Source organism: Gasterosteus aculeatus, chromosome 20, assembly GCF_964276395.1.
Source record: "Gasterosteus aculeatus chromosome 20, fGasAcu3.hap1.1, whole genome shotgun sequence".
NCBI lineage: Eukaryota > Metazoa > Chordata > Actinopteri > Perciformes > Gasterosteidae > Gasterosteus > Gasterosteus aculeatus.
The window spans coordinates 2,863,520-2,886,827 of record NC_135707.1 but is presented as its reverse complement, the minus strand read 5'-3'; the positions used below and the strand labels follow the sequence as shown (position 1 = coordinate 2,886,827).

At 50.8% G+C, this 23,308-nt stretch overlaps 1 protein-coding gene across 3 annotated transcripts; it reads left to right on the top strand.

Moving 5' to 3' along the window:
* Positions 1–293: 293 nt before the first annotated feature.
* Positions 294–19,538, top strand: fhl3a (four and a half LIM domains 3a). 3 transcript variants are annotated; one of them, XR_013453606.1, is made up of 7 exons: positions 294–518; positions 15,385–15,557; positions 16,249–16,423; positions 17,667–17,836; positions 18,038–18,224; positions 18,327–19,293; positions 19,376–19,538. XR_013453606.1 is itself a non-coding variant. In XM_040166058.2 (6 exons), the coding sequence occupies exons 2-6, from the start codon at positions 15,402–15,404 to the stop codon at positions 18,476–18,478; spliced, it is 840 nt and encodes a 279-aa protein (XP_040021992.2). In that variant the 5' UTR covers positions 294–518; positions 15,385–15,401; the 3' UTR covers positions 18,479–19,369. The 3 variants fall into 3 exon arrangements, 2 of the variants coding, with proteins under 2 accessions (XP_040021992.2, XP_040021993.2); XM_040166058.2 differs by lacking the exon at positions 19,376–19,538 and having other exon boundaries at positions 18,327–19,369; XM_040166059.2 differs by lacking the exons at positions 294–518; positions 19,376–19,538 and adding an exon at positions 15,005–15,156 and having other exon boundaries at positions 18,327–19,369.
* Positions 19,539–23,308: the final 3,770 nt, after the last annotated feature.

The window sequence follows — 23,308 nt, the reverse complement described above, 5'->3', positions numbered from 1 at the left end:
TTGTGAGCGATCAGGTTCTTACACCCTCTTTCTTTGCAGACACATTTTCTAACTTTAGTCTTTATCATACAAACACTTCCAAAGCTTTTTGCCAACTATCTTAAACCTTGATACGTTCATTTATTCCATTGATTGTTTAGAAGTAAGAGAGAGAAGCGGAGGCCCAGCAGGGAGCTCGCTCCATCAGGGTCTCCTCTCTGCTCAGCTTTGAAGGACAGGAAGGAGGAATGGATTTTTTTTTTCCTCCCTTTTTCTTTTTTTTTTGGGTGCGGGAGGGGTGTGTAAGGGGGGGCGGGGGAGGCGGGATCTTGTGACTCACCAGCCACTTCCTCAGTAGTAGGACAAACGCAGCCGGCGCACCGCATCACTGTCTGCCAAACAGAGGTTTGACTGCTGTCAGAAGACCCGCAGACTGATCCCGGACCCGCTGGGAGCGAGTGGCCGCCGACAGGCACAGGGAGGCGGGGTAGCGCCGGCGCGTCGCACGGGGAGCCTCCACGCTTCGGTCTCCGCTCCCGGTAGGACTCCACTTTTTTACCCACGGCGCCTCTTCCACCTCGCTGGGGCAAAAGTTTTTTGCTTTTTTTTTTACATCAAATACTCGGGAATTACTCAATGTTAATGTTAAAATACTGTATTTGATGGGGAAATATACCAGTGTGTCACCAAGTAATGATTGTGGTGAAACATTGTAGCAGCTGTGATATAACTGTTACAACCTGTAATGAATGGAAATACTTTTATCATTGTTATCAGTAGGGGCAGCAGGGTTAGTTGCACAGTATTTATGGTTCCTCTGTACGTTCTGGGATATTTCTGCTGCTGTAAAACATCTGTGGGTGTATGAGGATTAAAGCGGTAAACACGCCGCCCGGGGGAGTCGAACCCTGACTAAAGAGGACCCACTTCCTGTGACAAGAGAGCGGCTGGACCTTTTCCTTCTGCCCCCCTCCTGCCACACTAGTCACTTATCACACCTGCCCTCCCGGTAGTATCCAATCGGCGGAGCAACGGGCTGTTTCGGGGCCTTTTTCGTGCCACAGAAGCTCCCAGCTGAGCGGCGTGCGAAGGCCTCAAGAGAGCAAAGGGCCTCAAGCTAATCTGGTCCCTTCTCGGGCAGCAGGAAGTGGGATTTGGCAGCGTGCATCTGGGACGGGTGCATGCGTGCTCTTTTTTTTTTTTAAATCACAGCGCACAGGACCAGTGGCAGTTGTTTGCCGTTCGCCTGTTGCGTCATCGGAGGGCACGTTGGGAAAGTCAAGTGTTGCAACTTGCCAAATAAGAATATTTGATCGTGAGCTTACATGTTTTATGGGAATATATCACATGCCCTTCAATACTTATCGTACGATGGATCTTGGTTCCATTTGGAAGTCGTTTGGTTTTTAATATGTTATTGAACTTTTCAGCTTATTCTTAAGCATTTGACGGGATTTACTTATTTTTCTGGCCATGCATTAACATCCGTGGTCCTTATGAGACACTAACAGTTTTCTTTTCTTGTCACAGCAACGGGTAGAAAAATAATTCCCCTGCAGCTAAAAAGTCCTTCTGTCCCATTTTGCCTCTGTGGCAGTTTGCCTTGACTCAGCCCACAAGGGCTGCACAATGTATTTGTTTGCTTTCTTCCCCTTCCTCCCTCCCTCTCTCCCTCTCTCCCTCTCTGCTTCATTGACCATGGTCACATTCTTCAGAGGTCTCGGTGTTTTTCAAAGGTCAGCCCGGCGTAGTGGTTGGACCTCAGCCAGCGCCGAACTGCAGCAGGACTGCAGCTAAGTGACTGGTTGTGGCTGTTTGTTACGGGTTGGGAGTGATGGAGAATCGGTGGACGAGTGTTCGCAGGCAGCAGAATTTAGATCTGTGTCCAAGCACTTCTCTTTGGACGTTTCGCAGCTGTCTGACCCTTTGCGGTCTTTCGGAGGACACAGTCTGTGCAAGGCCTTCCTTCCATCTGTTGTTTCCACCAGACTATAATGCTTACTCTCCTTGTCTCTCTGTTTCCTCACACGTCTTCTCTTTGCAGTGCTTTGCCCCTCTTTTTTTGTGCACGATATTTATTGTGTTTCAGATGTTGTTTTTTAATCACCGTCCAAACCGAATCCAGATTTAAGCTCTTCGGATTGATTTGAAGAAACGTCACATCTGTGCTTCATGTGAGACCAAACACAACGCTCCTTTGAACTGTATCTGCTAAATCCTTGGACATCACATGCTTCCGCCTGTTGGATTTCAGTCTCCCCCCCCCCCTGGTAGTCCTCGGCAGGCTGCGGGGGGGCACGTGGCTGGCAGCGGGAGTGCGTCTGAACGGCCTGAAAGGCAGGAAGTGACCTCAGGTTTCCTGTGAGGGGATGGCCAGGTGCCGGGCTGTTATTCTGAGGGGCGCAAGACTTCCTCCGTGGAAGCTTTGAGGGTAAACGTGTGAAACCTGATCCGCTGAGCCAGGGCCCCCCCCCCCCCCCCCCCCGGGGCGGGAGGTAATGTGGCCGCGCTCGCCGTCCAGCCATCCTGCCTCCTCGCTCTGCTTCCCTCTTTGTCACTGATGTGCGCCCCACAGTCTCCACTCCGCGTGAGAATTTGTGTAAAGAGAACATAAACTTTATAGAGGCGGTTCAGGGGTGTTAGAGGTAACTGACTCTGTGCTAATGGGGTAATTACATTGCTTTAGGGATACAATTACAGGGCAATACCTCGTACTTACCTGCTACCCTCAAAGCAAGTGCTGTTTTCAAAGGAAATACCAAATTGTAAGCGCAGAACTGCAGATGCTTCATAGCTACACACTTACTCATGTAATACAAACTAATAATATGTTATGAAAGAAGGGGGCTACGCTTTGCATCGCTTGAACTGCTTCAATTGACCGTATTTGTCTGAGCATATTCAACGAGTGGTTCCCCCCCCCCTCCACCTGGTCGGTGCTTTCTTTAATCGGTTTCGCATGAAACAGATGTTTCTCGGCTGCAGACATCCCGGCGATTCACTGCGGCGTCGCCGTTGTGAGCTCGATTGGAAGGCGTGAGTCAGGCGTGACGTTTATCCTGCACCCATCGCCTGCAGGCAGGAGCGCCGCGCTCCAACGGAGGTGTCTGACGTGTGCCTTTTCTCAGGACCCGGCGAAAGGAATGCTGGGATGCAAAATGTTACCAACTCCTGACGCAATTTGTTCCCCCCTCCAGAACAGAAACCTGTCCTTGCTTTCAAAGAAACTCCCCCATCTCTGTCACGGTTTGACTTATTGCCAAATACTGTGGGAATCTATCGAGAGTTGCTTAATATTACTTGTTTGCCGAACGCAATGACACCCATAAAAATGCGTCCCTCTGGGTGAAACGGTACAAATGAGTCGTGGCTTTGGATAAAAGCGGCAGCTAAATGAAGGAACGCAAACGATAGCTGGATATATTAAGCTGGCGTCCAAAAGCAAACAGTCCCATCGAGCAGCGCGGAGGAGCGAGGGCTTGACGTTTTTTTATACAACCGGTAATGATGTGTATAAGAAATTCATATAACTACTGGTTATGTGGGGCTGTGGCTAATGGCTAAATCATAACCTATGGTTAAAGAATGTTGGGTGGGCACAATTGCTCCACCACGCGAGGCAATAAGATGTTTATTCACCTGATGACGGCTTTCCCCTCCATAATGTTAAACCACAGCTTTCTATCTGGGATTAGAGGGATCTTCTTCTGGATAATGTTGTTATTGAGGGAATCACTGGTCCACCGACCTACAGCTATCATTGCTTCCCTGAAAAGAGGATGACTGTTACTTTATTCGCTCATTGTAGACCCGGTGAATCATAAACGCCGAAGTTTTGTGGTCGACCGACACCCCGTTGACACTTCCAGACAGGCTTTATTACGAGTGAGCCTGCAATCACTCAACGGCGAGAACAGAGTGCTTCATTTCCCTGTGGGAGCGGCCATGTCGTCAATGCTCCCACTGGATGTTTTCGCACAGCGGCGTAATTGGGCAATAATTTGAGACCACGTGGCGCGCAGTCATCAGCCACGCGGCGATGCACGGCAGCCGCTACACAAGGTAACAATGCCCAAGGCCCAAAATGTCGCCTTTCAAAGCGCTGAGAAGCGACCGCTAATAACGCAGTAAGGACTCTGTTCCCATAACAGATGTCTCACACGTGCTTTATTTGCCCCCCCCCCCGCCCCCCCAACGCCCCTGTTGCCCGTAGCAGTTGTGTCTTTATATGGCCAACAGTAACTTCAGTTCGCTCCCACTACATTAGCGTTGATTGCTCCCCACGCGCTCAATCGGGTCGGCCCCAAAACATCTGCAACGAATAAAGCCAGACTGACATAATGCGTCCGTCGTGAGCGTTTGGATGCACGTGCGCCTCACCGCGTTCCCGCGCGCCGGCCAACCGCCTTCCAGGGGTGAACCGGCAGTTCAGTTAACGCGAGTCCCGACGAGTCTGTGCATCACCGAGCCGAGCGAGCGCATTCCCCCCCTCGCTCGGCAGCAAACCCGCTGCGCATGGTGAAACTAGCGGGAGAGCAAGAATGGCGGGCGCCCTACGCCGTCGCCATTCTTTGCCCCGCTCGCCGGCGTTCACAGGCTCTGAAAGCTGTCAAAGTCAGGAACGCAGGAAGCGGCGGGCAGGGAGGGGGGGGGGGGGGGGCGTTTCCTTGGCCTCCTTTGGCGTTCCCTGTGCTGCCTCACCTCGATGCGACACTGAACGGGCCCTTCGCTCGGCGCTTTGCAGCGGCCATAAATGGCGGAAAGTGTCCTTGGTGTGGCTATAAAAGGACGTCAGCTCGCCTCCGCGAGAAGGTGACGCTGATTTACGACGGAGGCTTCTCGGCTCCTTCGGGTGAAGTTGAGAGAAGGAGGGAAAGGATGAGCAGCGGTTCATCCGTCAGCCGGCTGCCACGGGAAGCCGCGATCTCCGCTCCGTGTTGGCGAAACTATTTCCCCTCGTCACAAGAAAACGCAGGAGAAACGTTTGCACGCGGGGGAAACGACTTCTCGTACCTCCCTCCCTCCCCCCCCCCGAACAGCATCCGCCGTCCGCTCCTACCTGATGGAGTCAGTGGTGCAACGAGGGCATTAAAGTGAAGCGCTGCTTTGTTTGACAGCGTATTTATAACCAATAGATCACACTGAGCGCAGGATGTTTGTAGTAATTGGACATAACTCAGTCCAGAGGGAGATCAGCGCATTTACAGTCAACAGCCAAATGTTTCACAGACCTCAAATACCCGAGAAGTCAGTTGTTTTTACGGCTTTGGCTGCTATTTGGCTTAATCATCTGGGGTTTGAAGACCCTCTAGTAGACACACCATTTTTTCCAAAGGTCTGCGGATGCGAAGCTGAGCGCAAGGGTCTTTGAAAAGATTCTTCCATTTTTAATTCTTTTCACCGCATATGCATTTGAGATTGATGTTCTTGAATACACAAAGTAAAAATCTCTATTCTATCGAAAGAACTGAAGATAACATTTCCATAAATCTAGAATCCAATAAAGAAATCTTTTCTATTCTCTGGTTCCTAGATTACAAAAACACATCTGCACTATTATTAATATACACATGAAATAAAAATCCTCCACAGCTGCAAAAGCATAGATGGGTACGGCGAAGAGTTCACGGCATGTGGTTCTGTGATACATTCACAGACGCTACAGTGAAGTAGGAACAATTTCCTTTCTTTTAATGGGTAAAAATGACCGATGTCTCCACCTCATTGTCGTAAATGGTATGTTCGGCCTTAAAAATCTATTAATAAGTATTTGATCCTGTCAAACAAAACCTTTTACACTTAATAACATCTTTAGTCGGGCGTAAATTTAGCCTCTTACAGTTAACGATAGTGGCAGTAGTGTTATCTCAGGATGAAGAGTTCCTGTGTCGTTGCCTTCGGGATGCCGGCGACATGCTGTGACAGATAAGTTTACACGCGGCGTGCATTCACCACCAGGATCGAAGGCTGTACGTTGGGTTCACTCCAACAAGTTGTTGTCTTCTGCGCTTTTCCCGGGTTTCCACCATACATTTGCAATTCCGTCGGTACTTTAATGGGCCTAAACATTCAGCTCCAAGCGGGACCGCATCCAATGTTGGCGACGGTAATTAGATCAATGGGTAAAACGGGGGCCAGGCGGTGAGCAAAGCAACGCCGAGGGCCAATGACACCAGCGCCATGACTTCACCGTGGAAGCATTCCGCCAAAAAAAAAACCATCCCTCAACCTACCGCACGCGAGGAAAAGGGTTTAACGTTTGCCGACGTCCCGCGTGATGATGTCGTTCACATCATGACACCTGTCAGGGGATTCTGACAACAATCAAGACTGAGACGCACTGTGTATTTGCAAAAAAAATACATTTTCACTTCACTTGCTGGACGAAGAGGCCGCGGAGCCGCTGTGCCTTCCACCAGCTGCCTCTCGCTCTCTGTCTGGGTCTGTTTAGTGTCCCCCGCATCCCCCCAAGACAAGAGCGCCCCGTAGGACAGAGACGCGGGAGAGAGGCAGAATGAGGTCGGCCCAGAGTCGTGGTTATTAGATTGAAAGAGATAGACGGGTAACATAACTCAACCGGGCTATCAGTGTTTTACCAAAAGCACCTGCTCTCACGCCGTCTCTCCGTCCAACGCCTGCGGCTGGGACTTTGCATTTTATCGCTGATAATGAATTAGGTGGAGAAGACGAATGGCGTGTTTTGCATGGCGGCACGATAACGACACTGGCAGATAAGGACCTGACGGATTGCCGCTTTGTTTTGGCAAAGTCAAGAAAACTAGCCGTGGGATTTCTCAACTACTCGAGACTTGAATGAAGCTCAGATAAATCCGCTGCGCGCCGCCCCCCTCCCGCCCCCCCCCGTGGTCCACCAACGGGAGTTGGTTTGAGGCGAGCGCGTGTTTACATCTACCGCTACCACGCCGCCGCTCCAATGTTCTTCCGCTGCGACTGATTCCCTCGTGACCCGCTGACCGCCACGGTGCCACCCAATCAAATGCACCTCTCCTGGCAGCGGGGGGGAGGGGGGGTGAGAAATGGTATCGCACGGCGGCTCAAGGTCTCGGTGAACTTTGGCTAGAAGGACAGCGGGGAAAAGGAGAAAGGGTAGGTGGGTGAGCGTCTGGGGGGATGGGGGGGGGGGCGGGGGCATCTTGGGATGCATGGCAGCATGATTTATGGACACCTTTTGAAGTGAGCTCATTCCAGCCACGCAGCCCGCCTGCTGCATTTCTGAGCAGGGACCTTCCCCTGCTGGTACGGGGGCGGGCGGGCGGGCGGGAGGGGGGTAAATGACCCGTAGGTCACCAACCTCCACTAGCGTACCACTCACATATGCACTTCCTGATGACGTGGCAATTCATCAGTGTGCGTTGGGTTTCCAGCAAGCCGGAATGAGCTGCCGGGAGGTTACCCGACGGACTCGTGACTCCCTCCGCAGCGACCCACCCAGAGGTCAACGCAAACCGGCACAGTGACATACAGGAAAAGGAGCCGGTTCCCGCTGTGGGATCAGAAGAATTGGGTCAAAGGAGATGTGTTCCAACAGAGCCCAGTTGTTTTTAATGCTACAGTGTGCAGAACTATCGGGGGAAATTTGATAGTATCTCTGAACGGAAAGACATTTGAACACAGTTTGCCGTTTGTGTGAACAAGTAGATCTTCCATCTTCTGTTTTGCCGGGTGAGGCTTGAGGACTAAGGCAGTAGTCAGTTCCAGGGCCTCCACACGATTTCAATGATTCATCTACTAAATGTGTTTGGATTGTCATAACCGAGATCTTCCCACATTGTTTGAAACTAATTCATCTCCCCAAACACATCAAACTGTTTGATCTTATCAGCTCCATTCATGTGAGCAGTAAAAACCGGGGATTGTGAATATGAGCAGTAATTACACCCAGTGGGAAGTCCCCACAAAGGCACTTGAACAAACTGTGTGTGTGTGTGTGTGTGTGTGTGTGTGTGTGTGTGTGTGTGTGTGTGTGTGCAGCTGCTCGCAGTTGTCTGCTCTTCCTGCACAACTCACCCTTTGTGCCCCAGTTTGGCTGCTGTGTTTATGTTTTTGTTGGATCCCTCCGTCTTCCCCCGGCTTTGCGCGTTCGTACGCTCGTCTGCACGCGGCTGCAGGCGTGCGCAGACACGACACGCCTGCTCTCCGTCGCGACTGCGCGTTCGCAAACGCGTGCGACCAACTTTTCGAGACGTCCCGGAGGCGCGTCGCTTTGGGGTAACAGGAAGAGGCCCGGCGCGTGTGTGTGTGTGTGTGTGTGTGTGTGTGTGTGTGTGTGTGTGTGTGTGCAGACCGACTTGAACATCCTCGTTGTTGTCGTTGTTCAGGAGGAAATGAACCGGGTGTTTGGTTCTCACAGCACATACCGGAGTAAAAGAATAAGACGGTGCACGGAGATGTTTCAGAGGTGAACTCGCATCATCCCGTCTATCTTTAGCGCTTTGGTTTTATGCTGTGGGGTTTTACTGTGTGGGGATTTAAAATACCAATATAATAGTAGACATTTAACTCTATGAACTGGTGAACTGTTTAATTTATCAAAGTTAAGTTTGAGTTTTCACATCTGCGTCACAGGTCCCACCTTAGAAAAAAGCAGGGGTATTAATCTTTGACGTGTTCCTCGATGGGTTCGGCACAACGCATTTGGCCACAATAAAGCGCCGGGTCGCACCCTCGGTCAGCGCTGCACAGGATGAAACGGGAGCTGAGCTGAGCATCACTGCCAAGACGTTTATGGTCGAGGGGGGGGGGGGGGGGGATGAGGGCTCTGTTTACACGTTGCCATGGGGACGTTCTGAGAAAGGAAAAGATGGCTGCATATACTGGAAATTAATTCTTGGACATCCACCCCCGGCCTTTTTGGCGCTTTGGGCAGGCACGACTCAAAACATCGCAAACCCAACTGCTCAGGGTCACCTCATCGGGGAGGAAGAAAGGTGAGTGTTTGTGTCTCAACGTGAACGTCGATCGTTATTCTACATAATTCCCATGAAAGCCAGATGGACAACAACGCGGCGAATAGTCACGTCTGTGGACGCTGGGGCGCGTGCCCTTAACATTAACCAGAGGGTCAGGTGCCATCACTGCAGCCACAAGCCGCGAGTCTGAAAACAGTTATGAATAATTGCTAGCAGTCGTGGGCGTGTCCACGCACAGTTGCGTGTGGCGTGCTCATGCTGAGCGGGCGGCCGGTGAAACCTCACACTCCCCGGCTCCTCGGTGCTCACGCTGACTCAGCAACACCAGGAGACCACCTGGGAATGACCAGTCTGTTGGAGCCATTTCGCGCCTCCCGGTTCGCGGTCGGCCTGGAGTCCTCGGGCGCCCCCCGGGTCGCGGGTCGGACCACGGCGACAGCAGTTGCCACATTAGCGTCACAACCGGGCCTATTAGTTGATTTTAAAAATGAACTCCGTAGCTCAAAATCCCTCAAATCCACATCGGGATCCGTGTAAATCTCGGCGCTGCACAGGGGGGAAAGTTTCCACTGAGGCGACTGTGGAGACATCTGCTGTGTCGGCCCGGAGCAAAGCCCCAAAGACACACACAGGAGTCGATGTGTCCGCTGCGCCGCTGAAGATATTGCATCGGGAGGGCTCTTTCTGGCTTCCTCTCCAGGGGCTCGCAAACCAGTAACTGACCTCACCACGCGTGCTTCTCGTCCTACTCAGATATGAAATAGACTGGGCTGTGTGTGTGTGTGTGTGTGTGTGTGTGTGTGTGTGTGTGTGTGTGTGTGTGTGTGCAAGCCAGGGCGCTTCCAGATGCAATTCATTTGTTCAAACAACAGCTCCACAAAACAAAGCAGGTGTCCAAACTGAGAGGGGGTCTCCGCTGAGCAGCGGAGGCTTCGGATTTCAAAGGGACGCTCGTTGGATCTCAGGATAATGGACGAGAGGGAGGACGTGAAGACGTCAGGATAATGACCGAGATGTCCATTTTTGGGCACAAATCTTCCCTGGGAAACATGCGAGTAGAGGGGCCCTGTAGCGCCGCGTTTTTTTTGTGCAGCAGGTAAATCGTTGCGTTTGCGCCACACACTTTTTCGCAAGCCCCAGAGTGCATCCGAAGAGCAACTGGCAGACGTCTCGCCCTCTCTTCTCTCACTCCGGCTCCAGTTTTCCCTCCGCCGTGCAAACACTCGCCGGCAAATGCCAGCACGGTGTGAGCGAGCGAGCGAGCGAGAGAGAAAAGACGAGCTTTCCTGCATTTTCCCGGCGGTGACTCTCCAAAAAAAACCTCCCCTGGCACACAGGAGTTGCCTGCATAGTTCCCCCAATGCAAACCAGATGTGAAGCACTAACGTATGGCAGCATTTTTGTTGTTTTTTTTGGTGTTTTTTTCCTTCAAAGGAAGGGAAAAAATGTTGGCAAAAAAACATCGTCGTCTCCTGGTCATCCAGACACACAGCGATACAAAAATAAATCCAGATTCATTCCTGAGCGCCGAGCGCCGCCCCTTCGCGGTGGCTTTGCGACGCCACCGTGCGATTTGAGATAATTGCGACGTTGTTGTTTGGTGTCGGTGGCGTATCGCGGTAAACAAAGGGATCGACGTGAATGTGAAAAGAAGCCGAGTCCTCCCTGCGAGCACCGTCTCAAGTTCCCGTGTGCCGAAGTGGCTGTCGGATGATGACAGATGAATGTTTTAAGTGGAACTAAACACACGTCGGTAAAGGCCTTTGTTTATCTTTTTTGTGCACATTTAAATCCGCCACATCAAACCCTCTTAATAATGCCGTCCAGAGGGGATTGTTTGCTCTGACGCCGCAGTGTGTGCCGCACAACAGAATCAAAGCTAATATTGGAAGACATGAAGTCCCGTCCCCGCGGCCGCATGCTCATCAAAAGCTGCCCGAGAGGGACAAATTACAAAGTTCCACGGTGACATTTTTGCGCCGCAGGTAGTCATTTCCCGCCTTCGCCGGCTCTCATTTGGGGCTCTCTGCCCCGGCCCACGGTGTTTAAACGCTCAGGGGCAAATAACAGCTCAGCCTCCCAGTGTCTGGACCGCAGCGTCAGGTCATGACTCGAGTCCTCCCAACGTGATCTCCAAAACCTGTCCGCAAAAACGTGTACGAAAATCTCGAACATACAAATTCGTAACAATACATAGGAACTGGCGGCGGTTAACCACGCCCCCTGAGTGAACAACATGGCGGACCATGTCGGATTCTTGCGTGAACGTCTCTCTGCCATGTTGGATTTTTTGAGGGTGTTAGGGTTAGTATTCTATTCTTACAATTTAACATTGATTTCCCGTTAAAAATGCAGTCATAACACGTTTATTTTACATGGTTAGACTTCACGAAGTGTGTTTACGGGGCGCAGCGGACCAGCCCCCCGCCCCCCGCCCCCCCGTCGTCTCCCTTTGCTAATCAAGGCATAAAGACCAGCAAAAAGTCAGCAAATGGAGCTTCTTCTCCGAAGCTTCAGGCTCAAAGGCTCACGGTGGCGCCCCGACTTCACCGCGCGCCGGGTTGTTTTCCACCTTCGTCCGCTGGGTTCTGACCCCCCTTTTCGTACAAAATGAGGCCCACGCCGTAAATGTCGGCACGCCGTCTTTTATCCTCCGGCCCGCGCTCGCTGACGCCGTACGGCGAGGGCGTGAAGTGTGCAGAACGCTTGTGTTCATAACCGGCAGCCGTGAGCATATCTGCTCATGAATGAGCTGCGGCGTTATTGCTTCGCGAGCAATTTCCTCCCCCTTCCCGCGATAAGATTCATCGCCGCTCCACCTTTCCAGTGCCGGAAAATGTGTTTAACTGGTGACGTTTGACGAATATATGAATTTTTTATTCTTCATTCATTGCGGCCGCATAGTCGTCCACGCGCGGCGGTTAATCACCTTCGATGAGACGCAGCTCGCGCGGCGCCTCGTTTCACGCGATACGTGGATCCGGAAGCTTCTGCCAGAGGAGCCGACCTCGGCTTCCCGTCCCTTGAAGGAAACCAGCAACGTGATCCCTCTGGCGTCGTGTCATAAACACAAAGTTCGGGGGCCATTAGAAAAAGTCTCGTCTTTGTCTCTTCACATTAGTCTTCAAGTGGCCGCAGGACCAAGGGAGGCACGAGTGAACCATTCTGAAGTGCGTTTTTTGACGTTGTACTTTATTTACGAGACGCTCAACCGGGCCTTAAAATGATGAAGTCAAGTGTCCAGCGCTGCGACGTGATGTCGAGACCGTCTCTGGAAGATGTCCAGGTGTTTATCCAAACGCTGCCGTCCCACCAGTTTGCTCATGTGATTTAAGACTCACACTCGCGTTTAGCTTCCTACTCCAGAGTTCATTTAGTTCTGATCCGTCACCGTGTCTCTCTTTCTCTTTTTCCTCCTGTAACAGTAGGAGTCATCAACGCACTTCTGTCTCTGTGCGCTGCCAAAGGATCAAACCGTTAAAGGTGACCGAGGGGCTTCTCTTCTTAAAGTAAATCCACATTAAATCCACACTTGGACATGAAAGCTCACTCCTCACAACGGGCCCGTTAACGCAGACCGGAGAAAAGAGCAGAACCTCGTCGGGTCGCGCCGTCTTATCAGGGAGGAAACAGTTTTTCCCGCTGTGCTGCTTTTTCTTTATGTTGCAGCCACAATGTGTGTTTTGTTGTTGTTGTTGTTGTTGTATGAAGAGGAAATAAAAATAAAAACGCAGCTGCTCCACTGAATTAATTAATTTATGGAAAAGCCTCCAGTGAAATCTTGTTCTCCCTCGAGTGTAAAGAAGAACTTTAAATTCGAGTTGACCTACTTCCTCATACGGCCTTCGGGCCGGTCAAGGTGATCTTTGTTGATGTCGACGGGTTTGTTTAGTCTTTGTGTAGTTTAGTCTTGGGTTCGCAGACCTACGAAGCGCCGATCGCTGGGAATCAACCGGTTTGGGCCGCGGGATTAACGCGCTCGCCCGCGGGACCGCACCGCACCGCACCGGTTGTACCTGCGCCCCCTAAATCCGGTAACCGACCGTGGCGCTGTTGCCCGGCAACCAGATACAGCCTGCTCGATGGTCTGTGGCTCTTTCGTGTCTCGCTGTTGGCCTTCAACTTCAGTCAAGGAGATCTGTGATGGGAACAAAACAACGCAAAATATATACTTCATGCGGGGCAGAATTTGCAATGGTTAAGAACACCGGATTGAGACGTTTCTGCAGCGTCGCCGATGGCGACAGATACAGCTGCATTGAACAATACACCTTTTTGTGTCTCTTAAGAGAGTGGAATCCACTTCATGTCTATTTTAAATAGAGCTCGACGCTATTTTTGAGTTAAAGCATCCTGGACCTTCGTCTTGGGTTAGAGGCGGTGGGGATTTCATCGGAGGCCCACATTTTTTTCCCAGGGGAATGGCTTCAGTCCCAGCTGTGGTATTTGGGAAACATATTAAAGGGGAGCAGGGTTTTAGTCACTGGCTCGTGGACATGAAGGAGAAGGACCTCTGCTGCGAAGTTGGCATATACACACCGGCATTCGGACACAAAGCCCTGTGAGAACAGGCCTCCGGGCTGGAGTTCGCTGTGACCCAGATTCTTTCCTCTCTCCTCCTTCTCCACATGAGCGTGTGCCATCACGACTTTATTTATTTCCGTCAAATCTCTCTGAAGTAAACGGCCTGTGTCTGCTTTCTGAAGGATAACGTATTAATGTATATCAGGCTTTGAGCGTACTCGTCCCATCTGTGTTTTATTTAGTTTTTCTTTACGTAATATGAACCCTGTTGCTGGCAAACAAGTCATGCTTGCTCAAAGTCCCTCTGGGGGGCATAAGAACACTTGACGAAATGAAGGTAAATAACGTAACCAGACACACCCCGAGCGATCAATCTAAGGCGCAGGGACGCCGTTAGACGGCAGCGCTTCAGACGTTTTATGACCTGCTGTGGTAATAAACAGCTGCCTGATTTGCGTTAGAAATTAAAGTTAACATGGGACGTCCCGGCACTGCCCGACCCCCCCCCCACCCCGGCTTTGTTGTTCATGCCCGGTCTCGTTTCTCTTACCTGGCAAGCAAACACGGCGCATACCTCCCCGCCCTGCAGGGTAGCACCGAGGTCACAGTTCGCTCGTTCTCAGCTCCTTCGCTTCTTGCGTCCGCGGGTCAAAGTGAACAGAAAAGTGCTGTCAGATGCTGACTCAGCACTTTGCTTTACGCGACGTGACGCCCCTCACGGATACCACTGAAGATGTCTTCAAGACACGTGGCCGCCGAGCATTCAGGCCTCCTAGTTCGCCTCTAAAAGGTCACCGGAGGGCGCTGGGGGGGGGGACGGGGAGAGGGGGGAGGGGGTCTCACAGCAAAAAGCCCGCCGCTGGTTCGCGCCTGACGACTGTGAGCAGGTGAAATCCGTCGGGTCCTGACTTTCTCACCCCGACTCATTAAGAGCTTTTCGTCCGGCTGAGACGGGTGAAACCGGAGAGTCTGGGACTTTGTGTGTTTTTTCTTTGATGATGGATCTTGTGTGATTTGGCTTTCCGTCTTTGTTCCCCCTTTTTTTTTTCTGCGTCGCCTTGTGTTTGTGCTCGCTTGTCTCCTCGGCGCCCTGCCGCGAAACCATGTTGTTCGCACTCGAGCAGCCGGACCCCTTTCGCCCCGGGTTTGGTTACGCCAGGCAGGCAGACACATGGCCAGTTTTCCGTCTGATTGATTAGCAGATATCAGATTAATGTTGCAGGGATGGGGGGGGGGGGGGGGGGGGGGAATAGCCCGCCGAGCTGCATCACTCATCACTGGGCTTTTGTCCAGCCGTGCTGTAATGTTTTGGCAACCTGATGTTGTTGCCTCAACGCTCTCACAACATCATTCCGTCACTTTGTTGTGTGCTCAGTCGTGATGGAGGGGCCTGTTAGGGCCGCGTCTTTATGCTGACGGGAGGCCACTTTTTAGGGATTCGTGTTCAAACAGATCCCCGCAAACGCTCTCGTGGGATTCCTGCGTGTCAGCTCGTGAATATTCGTAGGTGCAGAAATACGCCCCGCCGCCGGAGACGCGTCTCGGTTCGCATCGGTTGCCTTTTTTAATCCGACACGCTCGACAGCCACGGCAGCTGAGTTCTGGTGCTAAGTAGTAACCGAGGGAAGTCGGCAGCTCCGTCTCTCGTCCCCCCCCCCCTCCCTTCCCTCCCTTCCCTCCGCCTCAGCCACGCTTTCATCACGCGGCGATAAAAAGAGAAGAGGTATTTCGCGTTGCCTCTCCTGTCGCTCTCTCTTTTTCCACTTGCTCCCACTTTGCGCGGCGTGTTTTGTTTGAAGCCGGCACACGCCAAAGTATTTACAGCGTAAATACTGGCGGTGAAAGTGCCCGCTGACATCCAACCTGAAAGGAATCTCTCACCCTTTTTCTTCCCCTCCTCTGTTTCGTCGTCCCCTTCTGTAAACGTCGCTCTGCGTTTTCTGTGTTTCAGGTTTGCAGAGAGTCACAATGGCAGACAGCTTCGACTGCGTCAACTGCAAGGAGTCCCTGTACGGCCGCAAGTACATCCAGTCGGAGGCCAGTCCGTACTGCATCCCCTGCTACGACAGCCTGTTCTCCAACACGTGCGATGAGTGCAAAGAGCTGATCGGCCACGACGCCAGGGTAAGGCGCGTTCGCGGACGTGATCAGACACGCGCTGCTCAACAGTAACGAGTGGAGTGCAAAAAAGAAAAAGGAATGCAAAGGCCGAATTGGGGTTTAGCAATTTTTTCCTGTGTTTTACAACTGCTGTTATTGCTATAAGGGAAGTTACGTCACGTCAATGACGAATAGTTTGTGCTAAACGAGGCGCGTTCTATATTTTTAGTGGATAGGGGCAAACTTCAAATTATACAGACAATTTCCACGTACGCCAACGGGATGATTCTGTCTACAATTTAAAAAATGCAGAATGAGGGACTGTCTACTTTCCCCACAATTAAGTGAAAATGTAACCTTGGCTCATGTGAGACTGACTGAGCGACGCTGCCTGGTGGAGAGTTCACGGAACGGGTCGCGTGCTGCAGGGACGAGGAGGCCCATTAGTTATCAACGCCCTCAGCGGGCGGTAAACGCAGCCTGGTTTCTCGTGGCTGTGATGTTGAACTCCACGTTCCCTGTGAGACCTTTAGTTTTCCCCTGAGGAGAATAATGCTGCATGTTGCAACACAAGCCGTACACAAGTCAGTTCGGCCCGCGGTCCAACTCCGCCACTTTCCCGAAGCTGCAAAACATGAAAACAAATCTGTAAGAGCGTCGATAATTGACGGAGAGATTTTTCTTTCTTTCTTTTCTTTTCTCGTCCTCCCGCCAGGAGCTCTTCTACGAGGACCGGCACTACCACGAGCACTGCTTCCGCTGCTTCCGCTGCGACCGCTCGTTGGCCGACGAGCCGTTCACCAGCCAGGACGACGCGCTGCTCTGCAACGACTGCTACTGCAACGAGTTCTCCTCCAAGTGCGTGGCCTGCGACAAGGTCGTCATGCCCGGTAAGAGCGCAGCACGTGCGCGCGGAGAAGTTTGAGTTTTAAAGGTTAATCGCGCTCGTCCCATCGGGGGTGAAAGGAGGTGAAAAGAAAGAGCGAGCGCCATCACCTCCAAGTGCGATGCATTTGACAGTGGGGAAAAAAAATGTGGCACAAATATGGTCACCCGCTAAGCATTCGTCCCGTCACACAGTATTCTTTCCATCCGTCGCGTACAAATTCAAATTTCCAGATAGGCAAATAGCTGTGGAAAAAATGATGACAGGACACACTCCAGGAAGCAGGAGCAACAAGTTGACATAGAAAGGAAAAAAGGTTTTAGGGGGAAAAAAGGGGAGAGAAGAAAGCGACGGAGGTCCGGGATGTGACAGAGTAATTGCCAGTCTGCTTGACTTGTGTGTGTGTGTGTGCCAGATGCCCGGGGGGAGGGTCTGGGGGGGGCGCCAGTAGACTGATGATAACAAGAGTTAAGTCAGTGATTCCAGTGGCCCCGTGGCAGTTTACACAGTCCCCTTTATTTCCACTGCAGGGATCCAGTGTCGTCTTTATCAACATCACAAAGACGCAGACGGAGATTTATTGAGCAGGAAAAATCCCGGGGTTTAGTTTACTGTACAACCTCACTAACTCTCCATCACTGTTTCACCAAAAGCTCAGATGCACTTTGGTTGAGACCCTAGAAGGTTTCTAGAACGCACCTTTTGCTGTGATACAAAAATATGTTCACCCTCAAAACACACGGAGACACACAAGTTCTTCATTTATTACGATTATTTAAATGGACTTTCATTTCAAATGAATCTTGCAAGTGAATGTAAATTTCTCACATGAGTTAAAACAGAAACAAGACTTTACATCAGACACAGACTTTCAGGGGGTTCCTCTCGGATTTGGACTCGGCAGCCGGCCTGCAGCAGCGGAACCGTATAGCGTTTAATGTCGGCTGCACTGGAATTACTGCGTAATAAACCCAACCAGAAAGGGCTCAACAAGGGATAAAATAAAAGAAATTATCCCTTTCTGTACGGCCTGTCGCCAGTTTCCAGTAGTAGGAAAGAAGTGCGGGGCCTGTGGTATTACGATTTAAAAATGAAATAATTCTTAGACAAACAGAATGAGTTTTATAAGTCGTTTTATAGTTCAATAAAATGACCACCATGCAAATAACCCCAAATGGCCCTAAAAGTCCAAAGAAAGATGGCAGAGGATAAAGCCCCCCCCCCTCTTCTCTCTTTCTCTCGGCCAGGAACGAGGAAGCTGGAGTACGGCGGCTCCACGTGGCACGAGGGCTGCTTCATCTGTCACAGCTGCCAACAGCCAATCGGGTCAAAGTCTTTCATCCCCGACAAGGACGAGCACTACTGCGTGTCCTGCTACGAGGACAAGTTCGCCCCGCGCTGCACGCGCTGTAAAAAGGTCGGTACGGGCGCCGCCGGTCGTCCCCCTGACCCCTCACATGATTAAATAAAGAATGGGATTGGGGGGGGCGGTGAGGGGGGGGGGGGGGGGGGGGTTATGAGCAGGATTAGACTGACAGAAACGCAGATGGGTGCATGCCGCGTTTGCAGGAGCGCATCTTTTAGAAGTGAATTGACCTTTGACCTCTCCCATCGTCAGACGCTGGCCAAAGGCGGCGTGACCTATCGGGACGAGCCGTGGCACAAGGAGTGTTTCGTTTGCGCCAGCTGCAAGACACAGCTGGCGGGCCAGCACTTCACCTCGCGGGACGAGAGCCCTTACTGCCTCAAGTGCTTCGGCAACCTGTACGCCAAGAAGTGCGAGGCCTGCAGCAAGCCGATCACAGGCAAGATGAGATCAATTCATTGGTGCATGTCGCCGCCGCCGCCGCAGGTAGAAGCCAACAGGCTCGACGGTTGGTCTGACGCCAGCGCTCTTCTGCTCCCAGGTTTCGGAGGAGGGAAGTACGTCTCGTTTGAGGAACGCCAGTGGCACCAGCCGTGCTTCACCTGCTCCCAGTGCTCCGCCTCGCTGGTGGGCGCCGGCTTTTTCCCCGACGGAGAGCGGATCCTGTGCCGCGACTGCAACAGCGGCGTGTAGAGCCCGGCGGGCTCCCTTGACTTACCTTGCACCCCTTTTTCGTCACACGGCATTTCAAGAAACACACCCCCCCACACCCCCCGCCAAGTCCGTACCGAGGAAGGTAACGCAGGCTGACGAATGCTGCATCTCAGGTTGTTTGTATATGCAGAGATCAGTTCCTTGGGGGCGCCGGAACTTCCATCCATCCATGAGTCACGAATCAACCCCAAAGATTTTTCTTTTGTAATTGAATTTCCGCATGAAAAGTTTACGGGGCGCCTCGGGAACAACAATGCTTAAACGTTGTGTACCTTCAAGCCAAAGAAACGCAAATGCGTCGTATTTTTGCATGAAATAGCTGCCACGTGAGGTGATCTGAGGACACAGAGCACTGCTGAAGGGCAGGACGCAAACCTCAGTGGGTATTTGAAAGTACGCTGGAGGTACTGTTTGTTTTACTGTTCTTTTTAAGAACAGTTTTAAGCATTTCGCTTAAGAGTACAAACACGGAAGCGCTTCGCTAATTATGCTCTCAGTGAAGCAGTCAGTTTACGGGAGTCGTGATCATTAATGTCCTTTGCACTTTTTGAAGATGTTCTCTCGCTACCATGTTATGTGCACATAAGAACACAACCAAAAACATGGCACACAGACCACTGTTTTGTTACCTGTAACTGCTTCTTCCCTTTTTCTGTCGTTTCTACCTGTTGAATCTTTTTGTATCACCGGCGCTCGACGAACCAGCAACCAACCCCAAAGTAGCTGAAACGAAAAGCCGTTGTGTAATGCAGGAGGACGCATGCCATGATCACTATTTTGTTACTCTAAACAGTGTAAGTGTTTGGTTTTTCATTGTTAGTCTGTAATATCTATGTGAAAAGCTATTAAAAAAATATGTGTACTTCATTATTTCAGCGTTGATGTTGGTCTGTCGGATTGTACGGTTGGAAAAAACATGGCGTTGAGACGGTCCGTTGAAAGAAGAAAGAAGATGGTAATAGACTCGGCTAAATACGGCATGTAGTTTTATTGGTGGTCCTAAATAAATGCGCACTGACGGATCTTTTCCGGGCAGTTTTTTATATTTTGTGTATTTGTGTTTGCAGTGAATTATCTATTTGTGGTTTATGAGGTCGTAGTTTTCTCTGGACTTGTGTTTACTGTCTCAGACGTACAAAACCCTTCTGGTGTGTTTAAAAAGTATGTACGTGTGTGTGTGTGTGTGTGTGTGTGTGTGTGTGAGAGAGAGAGAGAGAGAGAGAGAGAGGACATAAGACTGTGTGAGAAAGTGTTGGAGAGAGAAACCATGTGTGTGTAATAGAAGACAGTAAAAAGTGTTTGTTTGCGTCCGCAGGTTTGAGATATTTGTGTTTCAGAGAGAGCAAGAGAGTGAGACGGCACATCTGTGTGTACGCGTGTGACTCGGCGTGTAAATATAGAAAACGCCGTTGTTTATGCTGAGTCGACTGTTTCATCCCAAACACACACACACACACACACACACACACACTCGCCAGACACAATCTCCTGTCGGCGTTCGCATAACGTCCTCCCGGCCTGCGTTGGAGATTTTTTCACCAAAAAAGGAAATGGAAAAGTCTTAGCTGTGCAGGGGGGGGGGGGGGGGGAGACGGGGGAGGGAGGAGGGGGGGGGGGGGGGGGCGGGACTGCTGGTGGAAGCGGGAGAGAAGAGAGTGTGGGAGAGAATAAGAGAAGGAGGATGTTCACATCTGGAGTTGCTCCATGGCACTTTCACTTGGAGGGGCGGAGGTGGGGGGGGGGGGGGGGGGGGGGGCTGTAGCTCCACACACGGGCCCCCTCTGGATTTATTGTGAGGAGGAGACGGGCGGGGGGGGGGGGGGCTGGGGGGGTCAGAGGAGGAGATGTGAGCTGTGTCACACAGGTTCAGCTTCAATAAACATCACTACTTGTCTACTCGTCGCCCCCCCGTCCCCCCCATCCCTAAAGGGACGCCTCGCCCTCCTTTCCCCGAGGAGACGCTTTTCTCCATGTAGGACGCTTTTATCATTTCACTAAAACTACCTGTGGACTCACGCAGGTAGAAGCAGCCGGACGTCTCCAGCGTCCACAGTTGATATAATATATTTACATTACAGGTCATTTAGCTGACGCTTTCATCCAAAGCGACTTACATCACACTTTAAAGCCTTAAAAGCTTTTTTTGTTGGCTTTCTTTGTTTACATTTTGCCCGGGGAGCAAACAGGGGTTTGGTGTCTTGCTCAGGGACACTTCGACGCTGAGACATTGGGGCAGACGGGACTCGAACCACCAACCTTGCAGTTCCCCCCCCCCCCAGTGCACCCGCTCTGCCCCCTGCGCCACGACGACCTGTAACACAGCTGTTATATAACATGCCAGGCTGTCATTGAGAGGCGAGGAGAGAAACTGAAGCACAGCTCTGTTTATTTGAATCAAAGCTGCACACGTCAAAGTTTATACTGTGTGTGAAATGCAACTCGTCTCATCAGCCCGGATCACAGAGTGTAGCTCCGCTGCAGAAGAGCACTCAGCTTCCTCAGCAAGCCGCCGCGAAACTCAACACACACACCATGAATCAAAAAATGGCAGCGAGGGCTGATTTCCTTTCATAACACAGGCTTTTAAGAAAAGATAAAGATTGTGAAAACAAAGAAGGTCTTGACGCGCCGTCTGTGGTTCATTTAAAATAATGGAACTGAATTTGAGGGTTTTGTGGAGCGAGTCAAACGCGCAGTTTGCTCCTTTGGCTCAATGCGCAGCGTTTGATAAACATGGCGAACGGAAACCTTTTTGAATAAATGGCGCCACCAGGACCTTAGAAATGAACTTCACAGTTTTATGCGGAAGGGAAGCCGTCAGAAGAGTGAGGCGGACAGAAACGTGCCGATGGTTCGGATCCACCTTTCACAGAAAGTTGAGTCCATAATAAGGAGGGATAGAAGATCAGCACAAACCCCTTTTCACGTTAATCCCACCGGTCCCCAGCGTGACTCTTTGCATCCTTTGCTGTGAGGAAATGGACGGATTCTTCCTCCAAGGAGCTGTGATCCGAGAGGTTAACTGGAAATAACCATCACCTTCATGCTTTGTTTGAGTGTTTGAGTGAAATGTGAGTGAAATGAGGGGGTGACAGCACATTCCTTTGGCTCTTCTTCTAACACTGCGTGATATTAAAAGTGATTAGTAATAACACATTATTTGGCTATTACATAAGGGCGATTGACCGATCACATTCATCTCAAAGGGAAAATGATTTCCGAGGTACAAATGATGTCATCTTTGTCACCCTTGGGTGTCAAGTACCCCAGGTTGCTTACATATGACAGAAGAGAAGCTCAGTGAGCACACGGTTTCAAATATAAACTCTCCAAACGATGCTACTTTCCACCTCCTGCTCCATCACATTGACTTCAGGATCAACGATCACATGACAATCAAGGGGCCCAAACTTTGACTTAACAAGCAATGACGCATCTGTCAAGAGACCCCCCCCCCCCCCCCTCCTCCCGGCCCCTTCTCCTTACTCAGTTTATCGTTAGGTGACAACGAGCACCGGTTCGCCGCACTCACGTCCGCCGTGACCTCAGCGGACGTGAGTTAACCCCGGATTTCTGAGGGATCAGACTCTCGCCGGTAATCCAGCGTACCTCAGTCACAGCCGGACGGCGGTCATGCAGAGCCAGAATTTAAATGAAGTATTCACCGGCCCGGCTGGGTTAGGTCACAGCGAGCCGGTCAGCATAAGACTGCGTGCATTCTACAGGCGAGGTCGGGGGGGTCAGGCCACTCGAGTGGAGGGAAGACTCTTATTCTAACAGACGCCGACCTGAAGCATAAAGAATATAACGCCAGTTAAATGTGCAGTTAAAGTTTGCTTGTTCCTGCAGGACAGGATTTTGCTCTTTCAGCTCGGTTAATAAAAATAATATGCGTTTTACTTGAATTAAACAAAAAGGTTTAGCGGCAGTGGAGGTTATATTCAGTGTGAGCGTGACATATAAATATACATGTTCTTGTTTGATTTTTGGCTTCCACCAGACATCGAGGCTGATCAGCATCGTGTGTTTAAAGACTCCTCTTGTCAGCAGGTAAAAGCTTTCGAGTGAAAACAAGTCAAAACAAATCGACACCGAGAGAGAATTCACGACGAGAGAACGAGCAAACGAGCCAAAGCCGCCGACGTGGCGGAATAAGAGACCTCTTGATTGGCGAAGATAAATCTCAATGGGTGTGTTTGAATCTGTACAACAGAGGTGAATCAAAGACAAACGGTAGTTTGATGAGCGAGCGTGCTTTCAATCTCACTTAAACATCCCACGGCGCAAAGCCCCTCGTAAGGACCGCGGCCGCGTGCTGCTGCAGTTGTTTGGAGATGAGATGTTTGGAATGCAAAGAGCTCGAGGAGCCGACCGACCCCGCTTGTAAATCAAAACGCCGAGGAGACGGAGCTTTGAAGGAGCAGCAGATAAGCGCTGCAGGCCTGCGTGAAGCAGAGAAATGGCTCCTGACTTGTATACGACTTGAGTTTTGATGGAGAGAGAGAGAAACGTCTGTTTGTCATTTGAAGAAGACAGATTAACGAGATGAGGCGAGAGATGCCAAGAGGACAGTTTATGGGTGTAAATGTTTTGACATTAGTAGCTACATGAATATAGTTTGTACATTTCTTCATTTTCCTCATAAAACAGACATTTCTTTTTAAGCTCAAATTAACATAAAACACACTCACATAAAATATGTGTAGAGTGAGTTTTAGGGAAGAAAATCACATCTGTGTCTATAAAAGTTAAACAAGGATCCCAGAAGCAAATTCCTGCATCTATAAATCTAGATTCTTTTGGACATTT